Source organism: Carassius carassius, chromosome 25, assembly GCF_963082965.1.
Source record: "Carassius carassius chromosome 25, fCarCar2.1, whole genome shotgun sequence".
Taxonomy (NCBI): domain Eukaryota; kingdom Metazoa; phylum Chordata; class Actinopteri; order Cypriniformes; family Cyprinidae; genus Carassius; species Carassius carassius.
In genome coordinates this window covers 19,209,470-19,227,260 of record NC_081779.1, presented here as the reverse complement: position 1 = coordinate 19,227,260, position 17,791 = coordinate 19,209,470, and the positions used below count along the sequence as shown (strand labels likewise).

The 17,791-nt window shown below is 36.8% G+C and overlaps 1 protein-coding gene across 5 annotated transcripts in view; it reads left to right on the top strand.

Annotated features, from left to right (window-relative positions):
• The first annotated feature begins 2,883 nt into the window (after positions 1 to 2,883).
• LOC132104339 (protein spire homolog 1-like) overlaps positions 2,884 to 17,791 on the top strand; it is a 46,871-nt gene continuing 31,963 nt past the window's right edge. For 2 of the 5 annotated variants that reach the window (XM_059509752.1, XM_059509750.1), the window contains exons 1-2: positions 2,884 to 3,393; positions 7,151 to 7,182. In XM_059509752.1, coding sequence (XP_059365735.1) covers positions 3,081 to 3,393; positions 7,151 to 7,182 — 345 coding nt within the window. In that variant the 5' untranslated portion in view covers positions 2,884 to 3,080. The remainder of the gene's footprint in view (positions 3,394 to 7,150; positions 7,183 to 17,791) is intronic. The other 3 variants (XM_059509753.1, XM_059509751.1, XM_059509754.1) reach the window with 2 other exon arrangements.

Here is a 17,791-nt window from a genome sequence, read left to right as displayed (position 1 = left end):
CCTCCAGAGTCGAGTCAGGTTCCTGTTGACCCTCCAGAGTCGAGTCAGGGGACTGTTGAATTTTCAGAGTCGAGTGAGGTTCCGGTTGACCTTCCAGAGGCTAGTCAGGTGCTTGTGGACCCTCCAGAGTCAGGGCTAGTCACTGATGACCTTCCAGAGACAGGGCCAGTCATCGTGGACCTTTCTGAGTCAGGTCAAGTCACTGAGTGGCCTTCTGCTCCGCCCTGTTGGACTCCGGCATCGACCACAGGGGCGTGGTGGTCATCTGCTCCGCCCTGGGGGGCGCTTGCCCTGACTACCCAGTTGTGGTGGTCTTCCGCTCCGCCCTGGAGGACTCTGGCGTTGACCACAAGGGTGTGGTGGTCTTCGGCTCCGCCCTGGGGGGGGGCTTCATGTTTTGTTTTCCTTTGGTTTTTGTGTTAATTTCTGTCCCTGTTCCTTTCTGTTAGTCTGGCCCTCCGTCCCCCCCCCTGAACCTCCTCCGGTCCTCCTCCCTCCTGGTCTTCCTCTTTTGTGTTTTACATTTTGGTGCCTGTTCCCCATGTTTTTCTTTTCTGACCCTCCGTCCCTCCCCCTGAGCCTCCACCTGTCTGCCTCCCTCCTGGTCTCTGTTTTGTGTCTGTCTTGGAGCGTCTGGGAGCCGCTCCGTAGAGGGGGGGGGGGTACTGTCACAGTGTCTGGGTTGTGTTCCCTGGGTTTCCACTAGGTGTCCTCCTTTTCCACAGTGTCTATCTGATTATCACTTCATGTCTCCTTATTTGGTCACCTTCCTCCTTGTTTAGTTAATTGATTTGTTCCCCACCTGTCTCCTGTTTTCCCATTATCCTTTTGTGTATTTATACCTGGTCTGTCTGAGTCTTTGTCACGGAGTCCTTGTTGTATGTCTAGTGTTTGATACAATCCGTAGTCTTGCCCTTGCCATGTGTTCTGTTCTGTTTTCTTGTTGTTTTGACCCTGCCTGGACTGTTTACCCCTTTGTATTTGCCCTCAAATAAACACCATACCTGCAATTGGATCTCTCCTCATTTCTTGTATCAACGTACGTGACATTACCTGTGCAGGGTTTTGCATCACAAAATAGACACAGAGTATAGGCAAAGAATAGACATTGTTTAAAATACCTCTGTTTATTATAGAAATGTTTAACTTATCCCAAAACTATGTAAATTAATGTCAAGTACAAAGAGCACTATTGTTTCCTCTCGCCCAATAACGGGCAAGGATGTAACATTATTTTTGTACATGAATTAGATTTAAACTAATCTGTTCCAAATAATCATTATGTCATCCCTTATCACCCTCATTTCACGAAAACGTAGGAAAAGTAAGTTGTAAAATACCAAATATAGAAATGCATAAACACAGTGTACTCAAAATCATATCTGATACATTGTGTAGTCACCTTCATACTCAAAAGAGGCTGCAAATTTTTACGTGTAAAGCATCTGCTGCATGAAATGTGACACTATTCTGTATTGTCCATGTCCAGTCAAATAAATAGATAACTAAAAGAAATTGGGTGGATTTATGTCTCTGAATTTGTTGCTCTAGAAATGAGCTGTGAAGTCTTAGTTTTTTGACATACAGAGAAAAGCTTATATAGATATTATACTGTATATGAACTTAAACGAAAGAACCTGCTGTTTAAGATTTTACCTGTTTGGTTATATATATCCAAATCAAATTTTAAACCAGACATGCCTATTTTACTTTACTAGCTCAAAGATCCTGCAAATCTTTTTGTTGTTTTTAACATTTCAATTACAATAACTCTCACTCATTTTTAATAAATGAGTGTCTCCCCTACATTAAATCCACAATTTAGTTTGCAGTTTTAAATTAACAACTTCTCATAGAGAAAGGGGTGCAAGTAGCCTAATTATGAATCAGCTTTAACTGGGCAATCTAAAACTAAATGTTAATATATAGCCTACAGCACAGACCATTTGACCCGGCACCAACCATAATTTGCACACCAAATAGTTTTACATTTAACAGGTTATTATTTACATTTCAGAGTTAGATTTAAATTAAACATTTTCATACAAATGTAGATCAAGATTTAAAGGGGTCATATGATGCTGATAAAAAGAACATTATTTTGTGTATGTGGTGTAATGAAATGTGTTTATGTGGTTTTAGGGTCAAAACACATTATTTTCCACATACTGTACATTACTGTTTCTCCTCTATGCCTCGCCTTCTCGCCTGAATTCCTCAAGCCTGTAATGGAAATGTTATGCCCCTTAACATATTGTGATACCCTGTCCATACAGAGCGACAAGACATAAACATAAAACCAATTTTAAACGTGATATAAACATGATTTTTTGCTGTGCCCTCTTTTGGAAGGCCAAACAAAGTAGTTTTGCTTTTAAAGTGAAACACACATCTATACGACATGGCAGAGGCGGGAACAACAATACTACAACGAGAAAAAAAAGGTACGCCTTCTTTCTTTGTGAATATTTGGGCTGCGTTATGCAAATCTTCCCACATAGTGACATAGAGATGAAGGGAGGCGTGTTTGAAGAGCAGTTTTAGGGGGGTGTGGACATGTCTTAACTTAAAGATCTCTTTGGATTTGAGACTTTAGTCTTTGCAACTTTACAGATCTTCTTTATGCACCAAGAGCTTGCAAAGAGAAAAATTTTTTAAATCGCATCATATGACCCCTTTATATATATATATATATATTTCTGTGTTAACCTTTTTTTAAAAACACCATTTCTAAAAGGCTACGCGTTTAGGCTAATTTCTAAAGTTCTTACTTCTTACATTATTATAAAATGTGGAAAAAGTCGCCATATATGATTATTAAGATCTCCTCTAATAGTTTATATTGTCACAGGACTGATTGAGGACATGACTGACTCTGAGACCATGCGGAAAAGTCTTATGAGCGCCTCAGAGCCGAACAGCACACAGCAGCAACAGCAGCTCGAGCTCAGAACAGAAGTACTAAGTAGCGACGCGCGCGCCGTGCTTCTAGATGACAGACCTAACATAAACAGACCTTTGCTGTCTCTTTATAACCCCAACACAGCCTCTCTTGCTCTCGGGAAGCCTGGAGAAGAAGAATGACTGACGGAGGAATGTTAATCTCGCCGTCTGTTCTCCAGGATCCCGGAGATGGGGCGAAACCCGAAGACATCAGTATGGATTGTACGGACGGGGAAGATGATTTATGTTTGGAAGAGATTTTAACTCTGTACAGTCAACCGATCAATGAGGAGCAAGCCTGGGCCGTGTGTTATCAGTGTTGCAGGTGGTTAACCCAAAAACAGAGACGGAAAGAGACGGGTGGGAGTCCACCTGGACGGATTGCGGGTCCTGGAGATGTGAGGATCCGGAAAGACGGGACTGTTCAATTATATCAACAGAGCAGCACAGGTAACCATAATGTTTACTTAAGTCCAAGGAAATGCGCAGTAAATGGCGCACCATGAGGACAGGTGAACACCAACGGCATTGAGACGCGTTATTTACAACTGACACGTAAATATAAGCGAAATTATGATTAATGGAGGCCATTTTTAGAAAGATAGGAATGTGCCTAACGTTACACGCCGATTATTTTAGGTATTTTTTCCCCCCAAGAATATATATATATATATATATATATATATATATATATATATATATATATATATATATATATATATATATATATATATATATATTATATATGCGCGCTTTGTTTTTCTAATTTCTCATGATTTTTTAAAATCATAATTCATTGCAACACCAACCATTTCCTCTCCGTAAAACCGGTTAAATCGTGGCGACCATCGTGTCACTGTAAACAATGGGGCCATGTGATGGATTCATCAGATAAGCACCTTCAGTCTTGAAGGCGAGAAAAGGGACCTGTTCTTTGGTCTGGTACTCGTGTGATATCATGCATAGCCTACTTACCATATTTATTCAACATTTAGACATGATTATGTATTGTTCAGAATGCACTATTACGAAAATACCAAGTATGATTCATATAGAACATTGAACGTATCTAAATATCTGATGTTATTCTCTACATCCAGTCATATTTAGTGCAATGTTCTAAATTAATAATATGAAACCATTCTAAATTAAAATATGCCATCAGATTACCAGTTAAAATAATGTATTTTACTTGAACAAATAGCTTGGGGCTTTGAATATAGATCTTAACTGTTTTTTTTATATTTGATTATTATTATTATTATTATTTTTCAAAATCATCATCATTTCAAAAAATTAATTAATTTAGAGAGAGAGGGATTTCTCAGACAGAACTAGTAAAATTAAATATCACTATTATCTCATGTGGGTTCCTTAGCCTGAGGCTTTTGGGTTTGGCTTCCATCTCGGTTTCTCCTTTGGGAGTCAATCTGACTGCTAGTTATAATTATTGGGATGAATGTCTGAATCCTTCCATCAAACTGAACTGAATAACTGAATAAAACCATTTGAGAGTCTGTTAGAGATGTGATGTGTAAATAAATCTGCCTCCAAGCTTTAGGCAATGCTTTACTCCTTTTATGTTATAGAGAGATTTATAGTTGCTACAACATAAACATGGAAAAAGCATGAATTCTAATTTCCAACAAGAAAACTGAAATATTAAAGTGTATGTTAGCTCTAAAGCTCCTGAGAAGAGAGAGATATAGATTAATCTTAGATAGATAATGCTTCCTCTTTCTGTTTTTACAAGGTGTTGTGATTGCATCGAAAGCATCAGAATATATAGCATATTTGTCACAGATGTTGTTGCTAGTGTTTTCCATTAACAATGATTAATTAATATAAATTAAATAATTCATTTAAATTGATTTTAAATTAATTGTCTGGCTCCACTCAGAAATAGAAATATTTTTAAAATAAATAAATGCAGAGAGATTTTTAGAAGCATGGGTTTGGACCTTTTCATTTTTGTCCCAATTTTGGTTTCTTTCCTATCGAGTCAAACACCCTTGTGAATGGGTTTTCATGATAACAACAAGGTCACAATGTAAAGGATGAATTGTTTCCAATGATCTCCTTTCTTCTTTATAGGAAGATAATATTACATTACTTGTTTTCATACAACAATATAATTGGTATCTGTCTTGCACTGAAAGACAAAAGAACCTCTTCAAAAACACGTCTTTCGGGTCCAGATGGTGTATGTTAGACTGTAGGAGGATTCAGTTTCTGACTTCTTTGCACATTTTCAGTTATATTTGCGCATTAGTTGTTGAGTGGCCGTTGCAATGACACTGGGTTCATTCATTAGTGGCAGCACTGAACTCTTCTTCTCAGCCAATCCCAGAGAAGTATTTTCTTTTAACACTGTAACATTATACCTGCAGTGTCACTGAAGGAAGGGCTAAAAGACTGACATTATTATTCTAACCCCTGTGTAGATGTTGTGTATCTCAGGCTCAATGGCCACAGATTGCCTCTCTGTCTGCCTCTTATAGATCCGAGTTAAATATTTCATGTGAAGGTAGTCTGAGGTGAACCCCTGGGTCTCTCTGTGTAATATAGAAATGGGGGAGGGGTTGTCACGGTCAATTCCCCTTAAATGAAATGTATTCATGGCTGTAACACATACTACACACTTCTCTTGAAAAATGCTGTTAATTAACGGTGCTTGCTAAAGTCCGCATCTCTCATATTATAACATAATCATATGTATTAAGCTTTAGTGCACATCTCGCTCTGCATCATTTGTGCTTTCGGAAATAAATGTAACTTCAAACCATGGGGCGTGTTAAGCTGTGCTATTTAGTTTTCAGATTTTTGGTTGGAATGAAAGACAAACAAAAAATCTATAGACTTGCATTTAAAAGATGAACCAGAGTGATCCCGTATTTGGAGATTATTTTGGCTCTTTTGACTTATATAAACTTATAAACCCATTCAGAACATCCTATGAACCGCATAGAAATGCATTAGCCACCATCCAGAACACCACAGCAACCAAGTGTTCTAACAGTACAAAGTCAGGTTTTGGAAGTAAATTTTTTTTAAATTTTCTCCATAGATAAATTGATTTTTTTAAATTTTATAACTTATAAACAATTAAAGACAGTAGTGTTGTCAAAAGTACTGATGTCGGTACTGAATCTAAAAAAAGTTATGCGGATTCTCAAACACCTCTGATAGGCCATTGTGTTCACGTGCTCAACAGATATGATGAACACTTCACGCTCTTCACAGAGCGAGCGCTTAAAAAAAAAAAAAAAAAATCAATTTCAGTAACGACTGGTACCAAGATTGGTACTTTTGACAGGCCCACTGTGATCTGTGAGGTTGGATAATGCTTCTGTTGAAGCCATCAGCCTGCATTTTTTTCAACTAACTGTTTTATATTCATTTTTTTATAATCATGTTTAATTTCTTAGGAAATAAATCATAATCACAGAATCAAAATGAACAAATATGAATCTATGAATCACTGCAAATGAAGTAACAGTCGGTTACATCCTACACTCAAACTACTTAAAAATGTGCGTATATATGCATATTTGGCAATAAACACAAAATATATATTACTTCTAAATACATAATCAGCATCAGTAGTTTTATAGAGTATTCCAGCATCGTTTTTAATTTGATTATGTCGTCACAGTACTTTTTGAAGTTCTTTCCTTCATTAAAGCCATTAAATGCAGTCTTGTACCTTTGTCTTTTCTTCTGATTTTTAAATATATTTTTGCTTCATATCAAAGTTTTTAATGGTTTGATTCACCTCATAGCTTGTTGGTTTGGTTTATGGCTTATAACTCTTAAAATACTCCCTTTTTTAATTCCTGTGGGAAAAATAAATAGGAAAAATACTTCTGGAACCAAGGCTGCTGAAATAGTCCTGTTGCACTATACAGTATAGCAACCATCCAGAAGAACTTCAGTCCAACGATCCCAATAGCAGCACACTAACAACCGTCCAGAACGCCTTAGCAATGTGTTAGCAACCACCTAACCACCAATAGGATTTAGCAACTATCCAGGATTTGAATAATCTAGCTCTACATTATATCCTATTGTCAAATTCGTTGATGAACATAAAATTGTAACATATATGAAATGTTATGAATATTTTGAGATATGTGATTGAAAAACTTTGAGCATGATAATGCATATCTGATTTGTTTCTCTTTCGTTTTTCTCCTCCCCATTACAGATAAACTCATCCCGCCCAGTTCATCAATAGAGGTGAGTCATCTTTTGTTGAAGCGCCTGACTGGTTTTTGACTTTTGAGTGATTCTGTTGCTATATTTGGTAACGGGCATCAGCTTGACTAAACATCCTGAGGAAAAAGCTAGTTTTCTTCTCTGTATGGTTTCTGAAGGTTTCTAGGTGCATTGTTTTTTACTTTTTTGCTGACTCCATGCTGCTGTCTGTGTCCATGGTGTATGTACTTGCCATTTTGGTCAGAGTGAGTGGTTTTCAGGAGTGTCTGCATCGATGGCAACCTCATTGTCTTGATGGTATTCATTAGCTGTTTGTTTTTTGTTGGTGTGACAACCATGTGGATCTCAGCCTGCCTCAAAGATTGAGTGTTTTGGTCTCTAATGCTCCCTGCCACTTTGGGAAGTAGCCAGAGCTTTGCTGTAATCCATTTGAAAATAGTTTTCCCAAGCTTTCCAGCACCAAGAGATCTCCTGCTGTCCAACTCGAACAGAACAAGACATATTCACTGCCTTTTGATTCAGTAAACAAGAGAGTACTGTACATATAGGACTTTGCGTCTTTGCTAAAAATATTGAATCTTTTGGCTAAATATGATAGATTTTAAAATGCCTTAGTGGTAACAGATGGGTCCACAGGAGGGATGCACACTTGCAAGGAAGCGCCTATACATAGACTCATGCGCGACTGTGCGTGCATGCATTCGGAGCCTTCTCTGAACGAGATTATCAACAGAGCAGTAGTTGTAGACTCGTGACAGTGACTGAAAGCATAATCAAAGAGGAGAACAGCAGGGCTCTGCCTATTCGGCACACAGACACGATCTCTTCTTCAATCAGGTGGATACATAATAAAGATAATCTATTTTTTTAGACATTCATGACCTTTTTGACAACTTTCCAAAACTGAATCTTCTTTAAGTTGAATTATGTCTGATGCTTGCTGATGTGTGTGTGATTCAAAGCAGCCATAATGAAAATTCAGTCATGTTCATCCTGAGAAATTCAGTTCATGTTTTTCAAAATTGTGTGTCTTTCCTTCTTATGAAGAACACAAAAGAAGACATTTTGAATAATGTGTTGGTCACTCTTTTCCATGCAGTTGCCATGAGGAAAAATAGACTCAAAAGTGGCGTGAAAGTTTCATAAAAAGGTCCATATTCCATTTCAGCTTGAAATCAAATGATAGCGTTGTGTATGGTCCAGACCAAAATACTAAAAATCTTGAAATCAGCCCTATTAATGGAAAACAGTAGCAGTGATGGGTTCTAATGAATGATTCATTTGAATCAAAACTTTGAACCACTGTTGTTATTGTTAACTAAAAATTTTAAAAATAATTTTTATTAATTGATGAAAATAAAAAATGCCTCCTTTACTAATACAGTAATAAAAAAAAGATATGAATAAAAACAAAATGACCTAAATTAGAATAAAAACATAAAATATATATATATTTAAAAGCTTATTTGAAAAAATAATAATAAATACTGTAATGGTATATAAATAAAACTAAAATACAAACCCGATTCCAAAAAAGTTGGGACACTGTACAAATTGTGAGTAAAAAAGGAATGGAATAATATTAAGTTATATTATAATATAACTTATATTTTATTCACAATAGATAACATATCCACTGTCCTCATTTGTAAGTCGCTTTGGATAAAAGCATCTGCTAAATGAAGAAATGTAAATGTAAATATATCAAATGTTGAAAGTGAGACATTTTGAAATGTCATGCCAAATATTGGCTCATTTTGGATTTCATGAGAGCTACATATTCCAAAAAAGTTAGGACAGGTAGCAATAAGAGGCTGGAAAAGTTAAATGTACATATAAGGAACAGCTGGAGGACCAATTTGCAACTTATTAGGTCAATTGGGAACATGATTGGGTATAAAAAGAGCCTCTCAGAGTGGCAGTGTCTCTCAGAAGTCAAGATGGGCAGAGGATCACCAATTTCCTCAATGCCTCGGCGAAAAATAGTGGAGCAATATCAGAAAGGAGTTTCTCAGAGAAAAATTGCAAAGAATTTGAAGTTATCATCATCTACAGTGCATAATATCATCCAAAGATTCAGAGAATCTGGAACAATCTCTGTGCGTAAGGGTCAAGGCCAGAAAACCATACTGGATGCCCGTGATCTTCGGGCCCTTAGATGGCACTGAATCACATACAGGAATGCTACTCTAATTGAAATCACAACATGGGCTCAGGAATACTTCCAGAAAACATTGTCGGTGAACACAATCCACCGTGACATTCACCATTGCCGGCTAAATCTCTGTAGGTCAAAAAAGAAGCCATATCTAAACATGATCCAGAAGCACAGGCGGTTTCTCTGGGCCAAGGCTAATTTAAAATGGACAGTGGCAAAGTGGAAAACTGTTCTGTGGTCAGAACTTTTTGAAAACTGGGACGCCATGTCATCTGGACTAAAGAGGACAAGGACAACCCAAGTTGTTATCAGCGCTCAGTTCAGAAGCCTGCATCTCTGATGGTATGGGGTTGCATGAGTGCGTGTGGCATGGGCAGCTCACACATCTGGAAAGGCACCATCAATGCTGAAAGGTATATCCAAGTTCTAGAACAACATATGCTCCCATCCAGATGTCGTCTCTTTCAGGGAGAACCTTGTATTGTCCAACATGACAATGCCAGACCACATACTGCATCAATTACAACATCATGGCTGTGTAGAAGGATGATACTGAAATGGCCAGCCTGCAGTCCAGATCTTTCACCCATAGAAAACATTTGGCGCATCATAAAGAGGAAGATGCGACAAAGAAGACCTAAGACAGTCAAGCAACTAGAAGCCTGTATTAGACAAGAATGGGACAACATTCCTATTCCTAAAACTTGTCTCCTCAGTCCCCAGACGTTTGCAGACTGTTATAAAAAGAAGAGGAGATGCCACACAGCAGGCACGTGCACACATAGACATGAAAGGGGGCTTGAGCACCTGCCCTTTTTATTCCTGGAGAGAAAGTGCCCTTTTTTCTGGGATGCTTTTTTTTTTTTTTTGAAAAATAATATATATTTCTGTTTGCACACAGCTTCCCTGTCAAACAAATATATTTATTGAAATATAGTATCTAAATATCAGGTCAGGAGTTCTGAAGCGCTCCCTCTCCCTCTCCCCCGATTGTTAAACTCGATTGTATTGCTTCCGCTAAAGAAAATAGTCCGCTCCGTCTCTACGGTTAGAATCCTGTGAGTCCATAGCAACGCTCTGTTTTTCATGGCAACGGTCTGTTATACTCCGCACAGCGGTCTGTTGGTTATAACAGACCGCATTCTACATTGGAATTCAGCCAAGCCATGTAATAAAATAAGTTAATAAAATAAGCATATATCACCACCAGGTGATATGCTTTAGTTATTTTGTTTATCCTATTTACCTGCATTTCCCTGTCAATTAGATGCAAATGTGCGCATTTTAACTAGTTGACGCCTAATTTGCATAAAATAGTGCATAAACTAAAATAGTATTCCATACCACCACAAATACATACATGACATTGGCTTTTATTGAATTTTTACTCAATTATTTTGGTAAGTTTAATTTTAAAGTGTTATGTATTCTGATAACACCAAAATAATTAAAACGATGTAGTGCCTTGTGCAAAAATAAACAAATTATTAGTAAAACACGCCCCTCTGTTTGATGCAGTTATTTAGGTTATTCTAAATGTGAAGAGTTCAGATGAAAAATCCTCTAAGTGCCATCTGAAATTTCCTTCAATAATGATCATTTTTATCAAGCTTGTATGTTTATGTTCACTTATTTCACATTACTGGCAATGAAAATTACCTATTTATTGTCATTTAAGTTAAATTACTGAACTTAAATACGAGCTTGAAAAAAAAAGCTCATAAGAAAATTTCAGATGGCACTTAGAGGCTTTTGCATCTGAACTCTTCATATATACTTGAAACTAGTAACATAGAAAATGTTTTCAAAACATGCACATTGTGGAATGGTTTCCTTTGCTGCTCTATAAACCTAGTGAATACTAAGGAGACCATGGTTTCTGTGAACTGATTATTTTGTAGACATCTTTTGAAAATGAAACAATTGTGTGAGTTTGAGGAAGATAAAATTAACTTTTTAAATTATTTTTTTAAAAGGAAGTCAGAGTTGCATTAATATATATATATATATATACTTTTTTGTTTAAAAAAAAAAAAAAAAAAACCTAATTATGAGAAGTGCCCTTTATTTCACTTGAGCCCCTGCCCCTCAAAATGTCTGTGCACGTCCCTGCCACACAGTGGTAAACATGGCCTTGTCCCAACTTTTTTGAGATTTGTTGATGCCATGAAATTAAAAATCAACTTATTTTTCCCTTAAAATGATGACCATTTGATATTCCATCTATGTTGTATTTTGAATAAAATATTGAAATTTGAAACTTCCACATCAGTGCATTCTGTACTTATTAACAATTTGTACAGTGTCTCAACTTTTTTGGAATCAGGTTTGTAGATTAGTAAGACCCAATTCTGAATTAGTTGTTAACAATTGGTTCCTGGGTTTATCACATAATTAATTTTTTTATAGCTTCAGGACAATTGTTTCCACTTCTGTTTTTGAAGCTTTAAAACGTCAGGCCTTCTTCCTTGTAATGGCATGGAAAAGAGCTACTAGCACAGTTTTCGAAATATCTCCTTTTTCTCAACAGGAAAAGAAAGTCATACAGGTTTGGAACAACACGAGGTTAAGTAAATGATGGCAGAATCTTCATTTGTACATAGTGTTTCATGTGTACACTCAGTGAGATCAGGGCTTTGGGCTAAGGCGTCTTCCTCTTCATAAAGCCTACCCTGTCTGAGGGCAGTAATGAGACAGGGTGTGTGTGTGTGTGTGTGTATGTGTGTGCTCTGTTCTGCATGACTGCACCTCTCGTAGAGCAATCATGTGATGTTGCAGTATGCATGTTTAAGAGCTCGGCCTCATTTAAGCGTTGCCTCTACACTGAATGAAGTACAAGCAAACTGCTGCTCGCCACAGACAGGCCAAACCAAAGGCCGCCTAACTGCCCAGTGAGTCAGTGACTAAAGACAGGCCTCCTAAAGCATCATAATGTTCCACCTAATAATATACAACAGATTCAAGTGAGCTTAAGAGGTAACCAAGTGATTTTTTTATTACTGCAACACTTATTTCTTAGTAGAAGAGTCTATGACAAATGCAAATGTCCAAGATACAGAAAAAGATAAAAAAAAAAAGAAAAAAGTTTCAATTGAATGACTCTAAAATGTCATGTGGTCTTACAAACATCTTAGTCATTATGTTATTAAAGATTTTCATTATACTTTTGACTAAAGATCACATTTGTGCTGCCTTCAAAAACCAACCAGATGAAGACTTCTTGGTAGACTGGACGTTATGCAACATTTTTTAGTTTACAGACAATCTGTTATTTGTGATCAGTTAACAGTTATGCATTTATTGTCAATGCAGAATCATATCAATCCATCTCCAAAATGCTATTGATTGGGGAAGTGCTCTCTGTTGGGCTTCATCCGGCTCACTCTGGCCTTTGGCAGTTCAACCAGACAGAATGTGACGAGCTGACCCAGTTTTCCCATTAACTTGGTACTACTGGCAGGATTCAAATACATTATAAATAGGAGAATAGTGATCACATTTAGATGCCTTGCAGAGAGCTGCACGGGTCCGATTTTGTAAATCCGCACCCGCCCGTACCTGCAGTGCTTTAAATCGCATCCGACCCGTTTTCCGACAGCTGCACTAATTAAAATTCGCACCCGACCCGACCCGACCCGCTTAAAATAGAACCGACACCCGACCCGCACCCGAAATCAAATCAGTTAAGCCAATCACATTAGACACACTTTTTACTAATTTTATTGCCAGGTCATACAGAAGTTATTTATGGAAAACTCTTTTTTAAAAGATATTCGTTTTTTATACATTTTATCTTAATTTTGATCAATGTTTTATCAATCAATTGCCCGTATTTAATAAATAAGAAGCAAATATATAGCAGACAATGTAATTACCTTAGTGTAATTGACAGAATTACAAAAAAATATTTTGCTACCTAAAAGTTAAATATTTATTGTGTCACGCATGCATGCATGTCTATTTCCCTCATATTAAATATAAAACGCATGTGGACTGACGTTTTTCCAATGTCTGGACTCCTTTATTAATGGAGAATATAAACGTTTCAATATATTGGTATTAAATGCATTTTCTGAGAATTCATATTTTACGTTTTTACTGCAAATGTCGAAATACGTGCTCTTTGGTCCATCAGTGCTTGAGTCACTGATCACATTAGAATAAAATATATCATATTAAAATACAAAATTGACTGATTTATGAATGTATATGCATAGTTCTCATCAGTCGGAAATACAGATAAACGCTTTCATTTGTTGTATTTTTGATCCTGAAAGAAAACAGAACAACAAAAGAGCAAATCATACCAACGTCTGAGGTTGTGCTTCAAATCGAACGCACCCATTTTTAAATCGTCCACAGCTGAGCATCGCGAGAGGCGGATCTGCGCCAGAGCGCACATGTGAATGAGCTGCACAAAGTCATTTTCAGATGCAATTAAAAAAAAAAAACAACAACAACAACCCTGGATAGCCTAGATTAGGCCCATATTCACAAATGTGTTAGCTATGGAATGAAATATCTGATATTCCGATTGTCAAATACATGCAAGTGGAAGTGTATTGTTGTTTAAACACCTTTATAATGATCGCGGTATAGTTGAGCTGTATGCGCGAGATGATTTTATGACACAAATTTTGAAATAAATCAAACACATTTTAATTCAGATTCTGTGTATATATATATATATATATATATATACGGAAAACAAAAACAACGTAAAAAAAACAGCTGGCTGATCTTTTACGTCTGTTAACTAATGACTCATGCAGTCATTCGCGCGGTTGTGATTTTTTAAAAGTGGAACGTAGGCCTATATTTACGTTTGCACGTGACTGTTTTGAACCCGTGTTTAGACCCGTGTTTCCCCTGTGTCCGACCCGACCCGCACCCGTATCCGACACAGTTGTATATTTTTCACCCGTTTCAGCCAAATTTGCGGGTACCCGAACCCGTGCAGGACTCTAATGCCTTGGCTTCTCACCAGGGACCTTCAGCTAAAAACAGCTGAAAGCATGGACTGAGAAATTTGTGAGTTTCCGAGAGCTTCCATAATCACTGATGTGCAATTGCCAACTGACATTAACGATTTTATAACCTTCAAGCTCTGGAGGATGAAAGACACAGTCGATTGTGACCCAGAGGCATCTTGGCAGTTTATTGAAAATTCGTAAGGATCACCAAAGAGGATTAGGCCCAAGATCCCGTTCAGTGGCTAAAGTGGGATTATCAGACCTAAGGCTGGGCGATATGGAGCAAAAAATATATCTCGATATATTTTGCTGTATCTCGATATACGATATATATCTCGATATCATTACAGGAAAAATAACCCCCCTAGAACTACTGCAAAAACAAATATGCCAAATATTACATGTTTAGGGCCCTATGAAACGTTTTATTTTTTCTTCACCATATGTTTTTTTGTGTATGTGTAATTATTTAAATGCATAAAAACAACTTAATTATTATTTAAAAATTCTACACAAATTCTTACAATAGCCTTATGTGAAATGTTTTTTCCCTTCAGAAATTCTGTGTATTTACATTTTTCTGGTTATCAAATGAAGGCATAAAACATTCATTTAATTTATCTATGAATTATTTAAAATTAAGCAAACTTTATTTTTTGGTAAACAAAGGGGATTTACTATTAAAAATAAAACATGGAAGAAATGTTGTGTGATTATTCCTTTAAAAATTGTTCGTTTCTTTTTAATAGTAGTAGTAGTGGGCTATGTACATTCTGCTGAACAATAGTAATAGATTTCTGGCAAATACTTTTATTTTGACGAATCGTTACAGTTCTGTGTATGTGATACTACAGTCTATGATGTGATATATGCCCGCTAGTTTTACTCAAATCAAACGGTCAGATGCTCATGAAGTGACTCTCAGAGCAGTTCTGGAGATGTTCTTCATGTGTTTACGTCCTGATTTAGTGAGATGACAGAAGCTGAAATCACCGCGAGCGTCACGCGCGCTTCCGTGTGTTTAATGAATGAAGACGCGCTTCTGCTCCATTCATTAACACAGACACGCAGGATTCATATTTAAATAGTCCTTTACGGCTTAATATTTGCAGATATTAGTCCATATCGCGATTTGATGTAAGTGCAATGACCTACGTTTGATTAATTCATTCAAAATCTGACAAATTCGGTGCCATTCCGTGTTAAACTGTAAATTCCGTTTTTATGATTCCCTCCACGTTTTCTGCATCGTGGAAATCATTGGGCCATACAGTAGACATCTGCCTGCTGTTCGCCCGATGTCTGAAAACCGAAGTATCTCCATAAAATGGAGCCAGTTGTCCTTTTTTTTTGAGACTTTTTTTTAGACTAGTTCTCTACACGCGAGGGGAGAGGGGACAAAAGCAAGGAGGCGGGGGGCGACGAGCGGGGGCGAGCACAGCACAGAGAAGGCCAACAAGCAAAGTGGCGGAATCAGAATTAAATATAAACAATATATCGATATATACGATATGCCAAAATCCATATCGTGTTTAAAAATATCTCGATATATTTTAAATATCGCGATATCGCCCACCCCTAATCAGACCTCTTAATGAGAGTTTCTGTAAGATAAATTACCTGTGGTAGTACCTGTCTGTGATTCTGGTCTCAAGGGAGAGGGAGCTGTTAGACCAGCTTTGGATAAGGGGTACGAATGCTGAAGGTCTGTAAAACACCTGTCAAAGCCCCTGTAAATTCCCAATATAACTTCCCCTGGCTTTCATTGACTGATCTTTTTCAATAATCCATCTCTGAAATACCCCTCATTTAGCTTTCGCTTTCTCTTTCTCTTTTTTTTCTGTGTGTATGATTGGAGAACGTGTTTTTTTTTTTACTGTGAGCTTGATGCCCTCGTGGTTTAAGATCCCTGGAGGTTTTTGTTATTACTGCACAAAGCGTGTTTCTTTCACCTCGCTGCATAACTTTCCTTCCTCAGCTGACGGTGTGTGAGTGTGTCTGTGTGTAAGGATGAGGTGGAATGTGTGAGTACTTTGGCCTGGTCACACACAGCCTTGACGCACAATGTTAATTTTCCCATTCGCATTTGGTGCCAATTTACGCACAACCATTACTTTTTAGCCATGTAGCAAGCCTAAAAAAACAAGTTGTTTTCTTATGATGTCTTGTGCCTTCTGGAAGATTCTTTGTGGTTTGTACAGTTTTAGAACAAGACATGAAGTCTCTGATGATCTCTATAGCCAGACATAATCTTGACCAATATATTTAGGTCGGTCATGATTATTACATAATAACCTGATCTGTTATTATTTGATTGTGATTATTTAAAGGAACAGTTTATTTATATTTATAAGTTAATATTAAAGCATTTTTATACTTTTTTGATACTTAATATTTTTTGAAGTTGTAAGTAAAACAAGAAAACACAATTTCAGAGTTTTTCTATTTCAAAATATGCATGTTTAATTTGTTTCAATTGCTGTTTCTTTGTTAGTACATGTGAAATTGACTAATATTGTACTAAATGAAAATGTTTATTACATTAAATTTAAGCCATGTGAAAGTGAAGAAATTATTTACTGTATTACTGTATAGTGATGATGATAATACAAATATTGTTTATCATTATTTAAATCAAATTATTTATTTTAAAGTGTTGTCATAGTAAAAAAATTAAATGCGATATTTAATTTGCATTTTACATGATGCAATAAAAATATTCTATTTATTATTATAGTATCATTTGAAATTATTATCATACATTTTGTTTACGTTTCCTAAGTCAGTGTTACGCACTTGCATATATTTAAGCATGCACTATAACTGATGCAAACAAAACAACTAAATCATTGCAATTACCTTTCAGACAAAGTTTCATAACTATGGCAGCCCTACATATTTGCATAAGGCCATGCTTTGTGTGTTTGTAGTCAGCTGAGGAAGATCACTTGAGTGTGTGAGATATAAGATGTGTGAAGGCCAGTCTATAATAAGATTGAATCAGTTTTGACGTCCTTTATTATGATTCCATCCAATGTGAAAGAAATGCTTCATGTCCTGCATATCTATGATTTGTGAACCAAGAACTGATTTGTCATTGTTTGGTTAATCAGTCATAATCTTGTCCTTGCAGAACCTTTAAGATTGTGTAAGATGCAAATTACTCAAATTAAACAAACACTGTTCAATTTCTTTAAGAAACATATCTGGAATGGTTTGGCAATCCACCAATATGTTTGCACATCCCTAACCTGTTGCTCCACTGAGAGGTTGACCAAACTGCTGATTGGTGTTGTCTGAGATATGTTGATGAAATTTATGCTGGTTTGGCCATGAGTCAACCTCATAAATTCACCACATCCTTTCCCAGAGGACTTCAAGGGCCGTGTCCAGCAGAGTGAGACTAATGGTTTTAGGTTTCAAATGAAACATTGTCTCCGGCCCCCTCAAACTGGATCGGACCTCTTTACTTGCTCTTTCTTCAGTGCTCTCTCTCGTT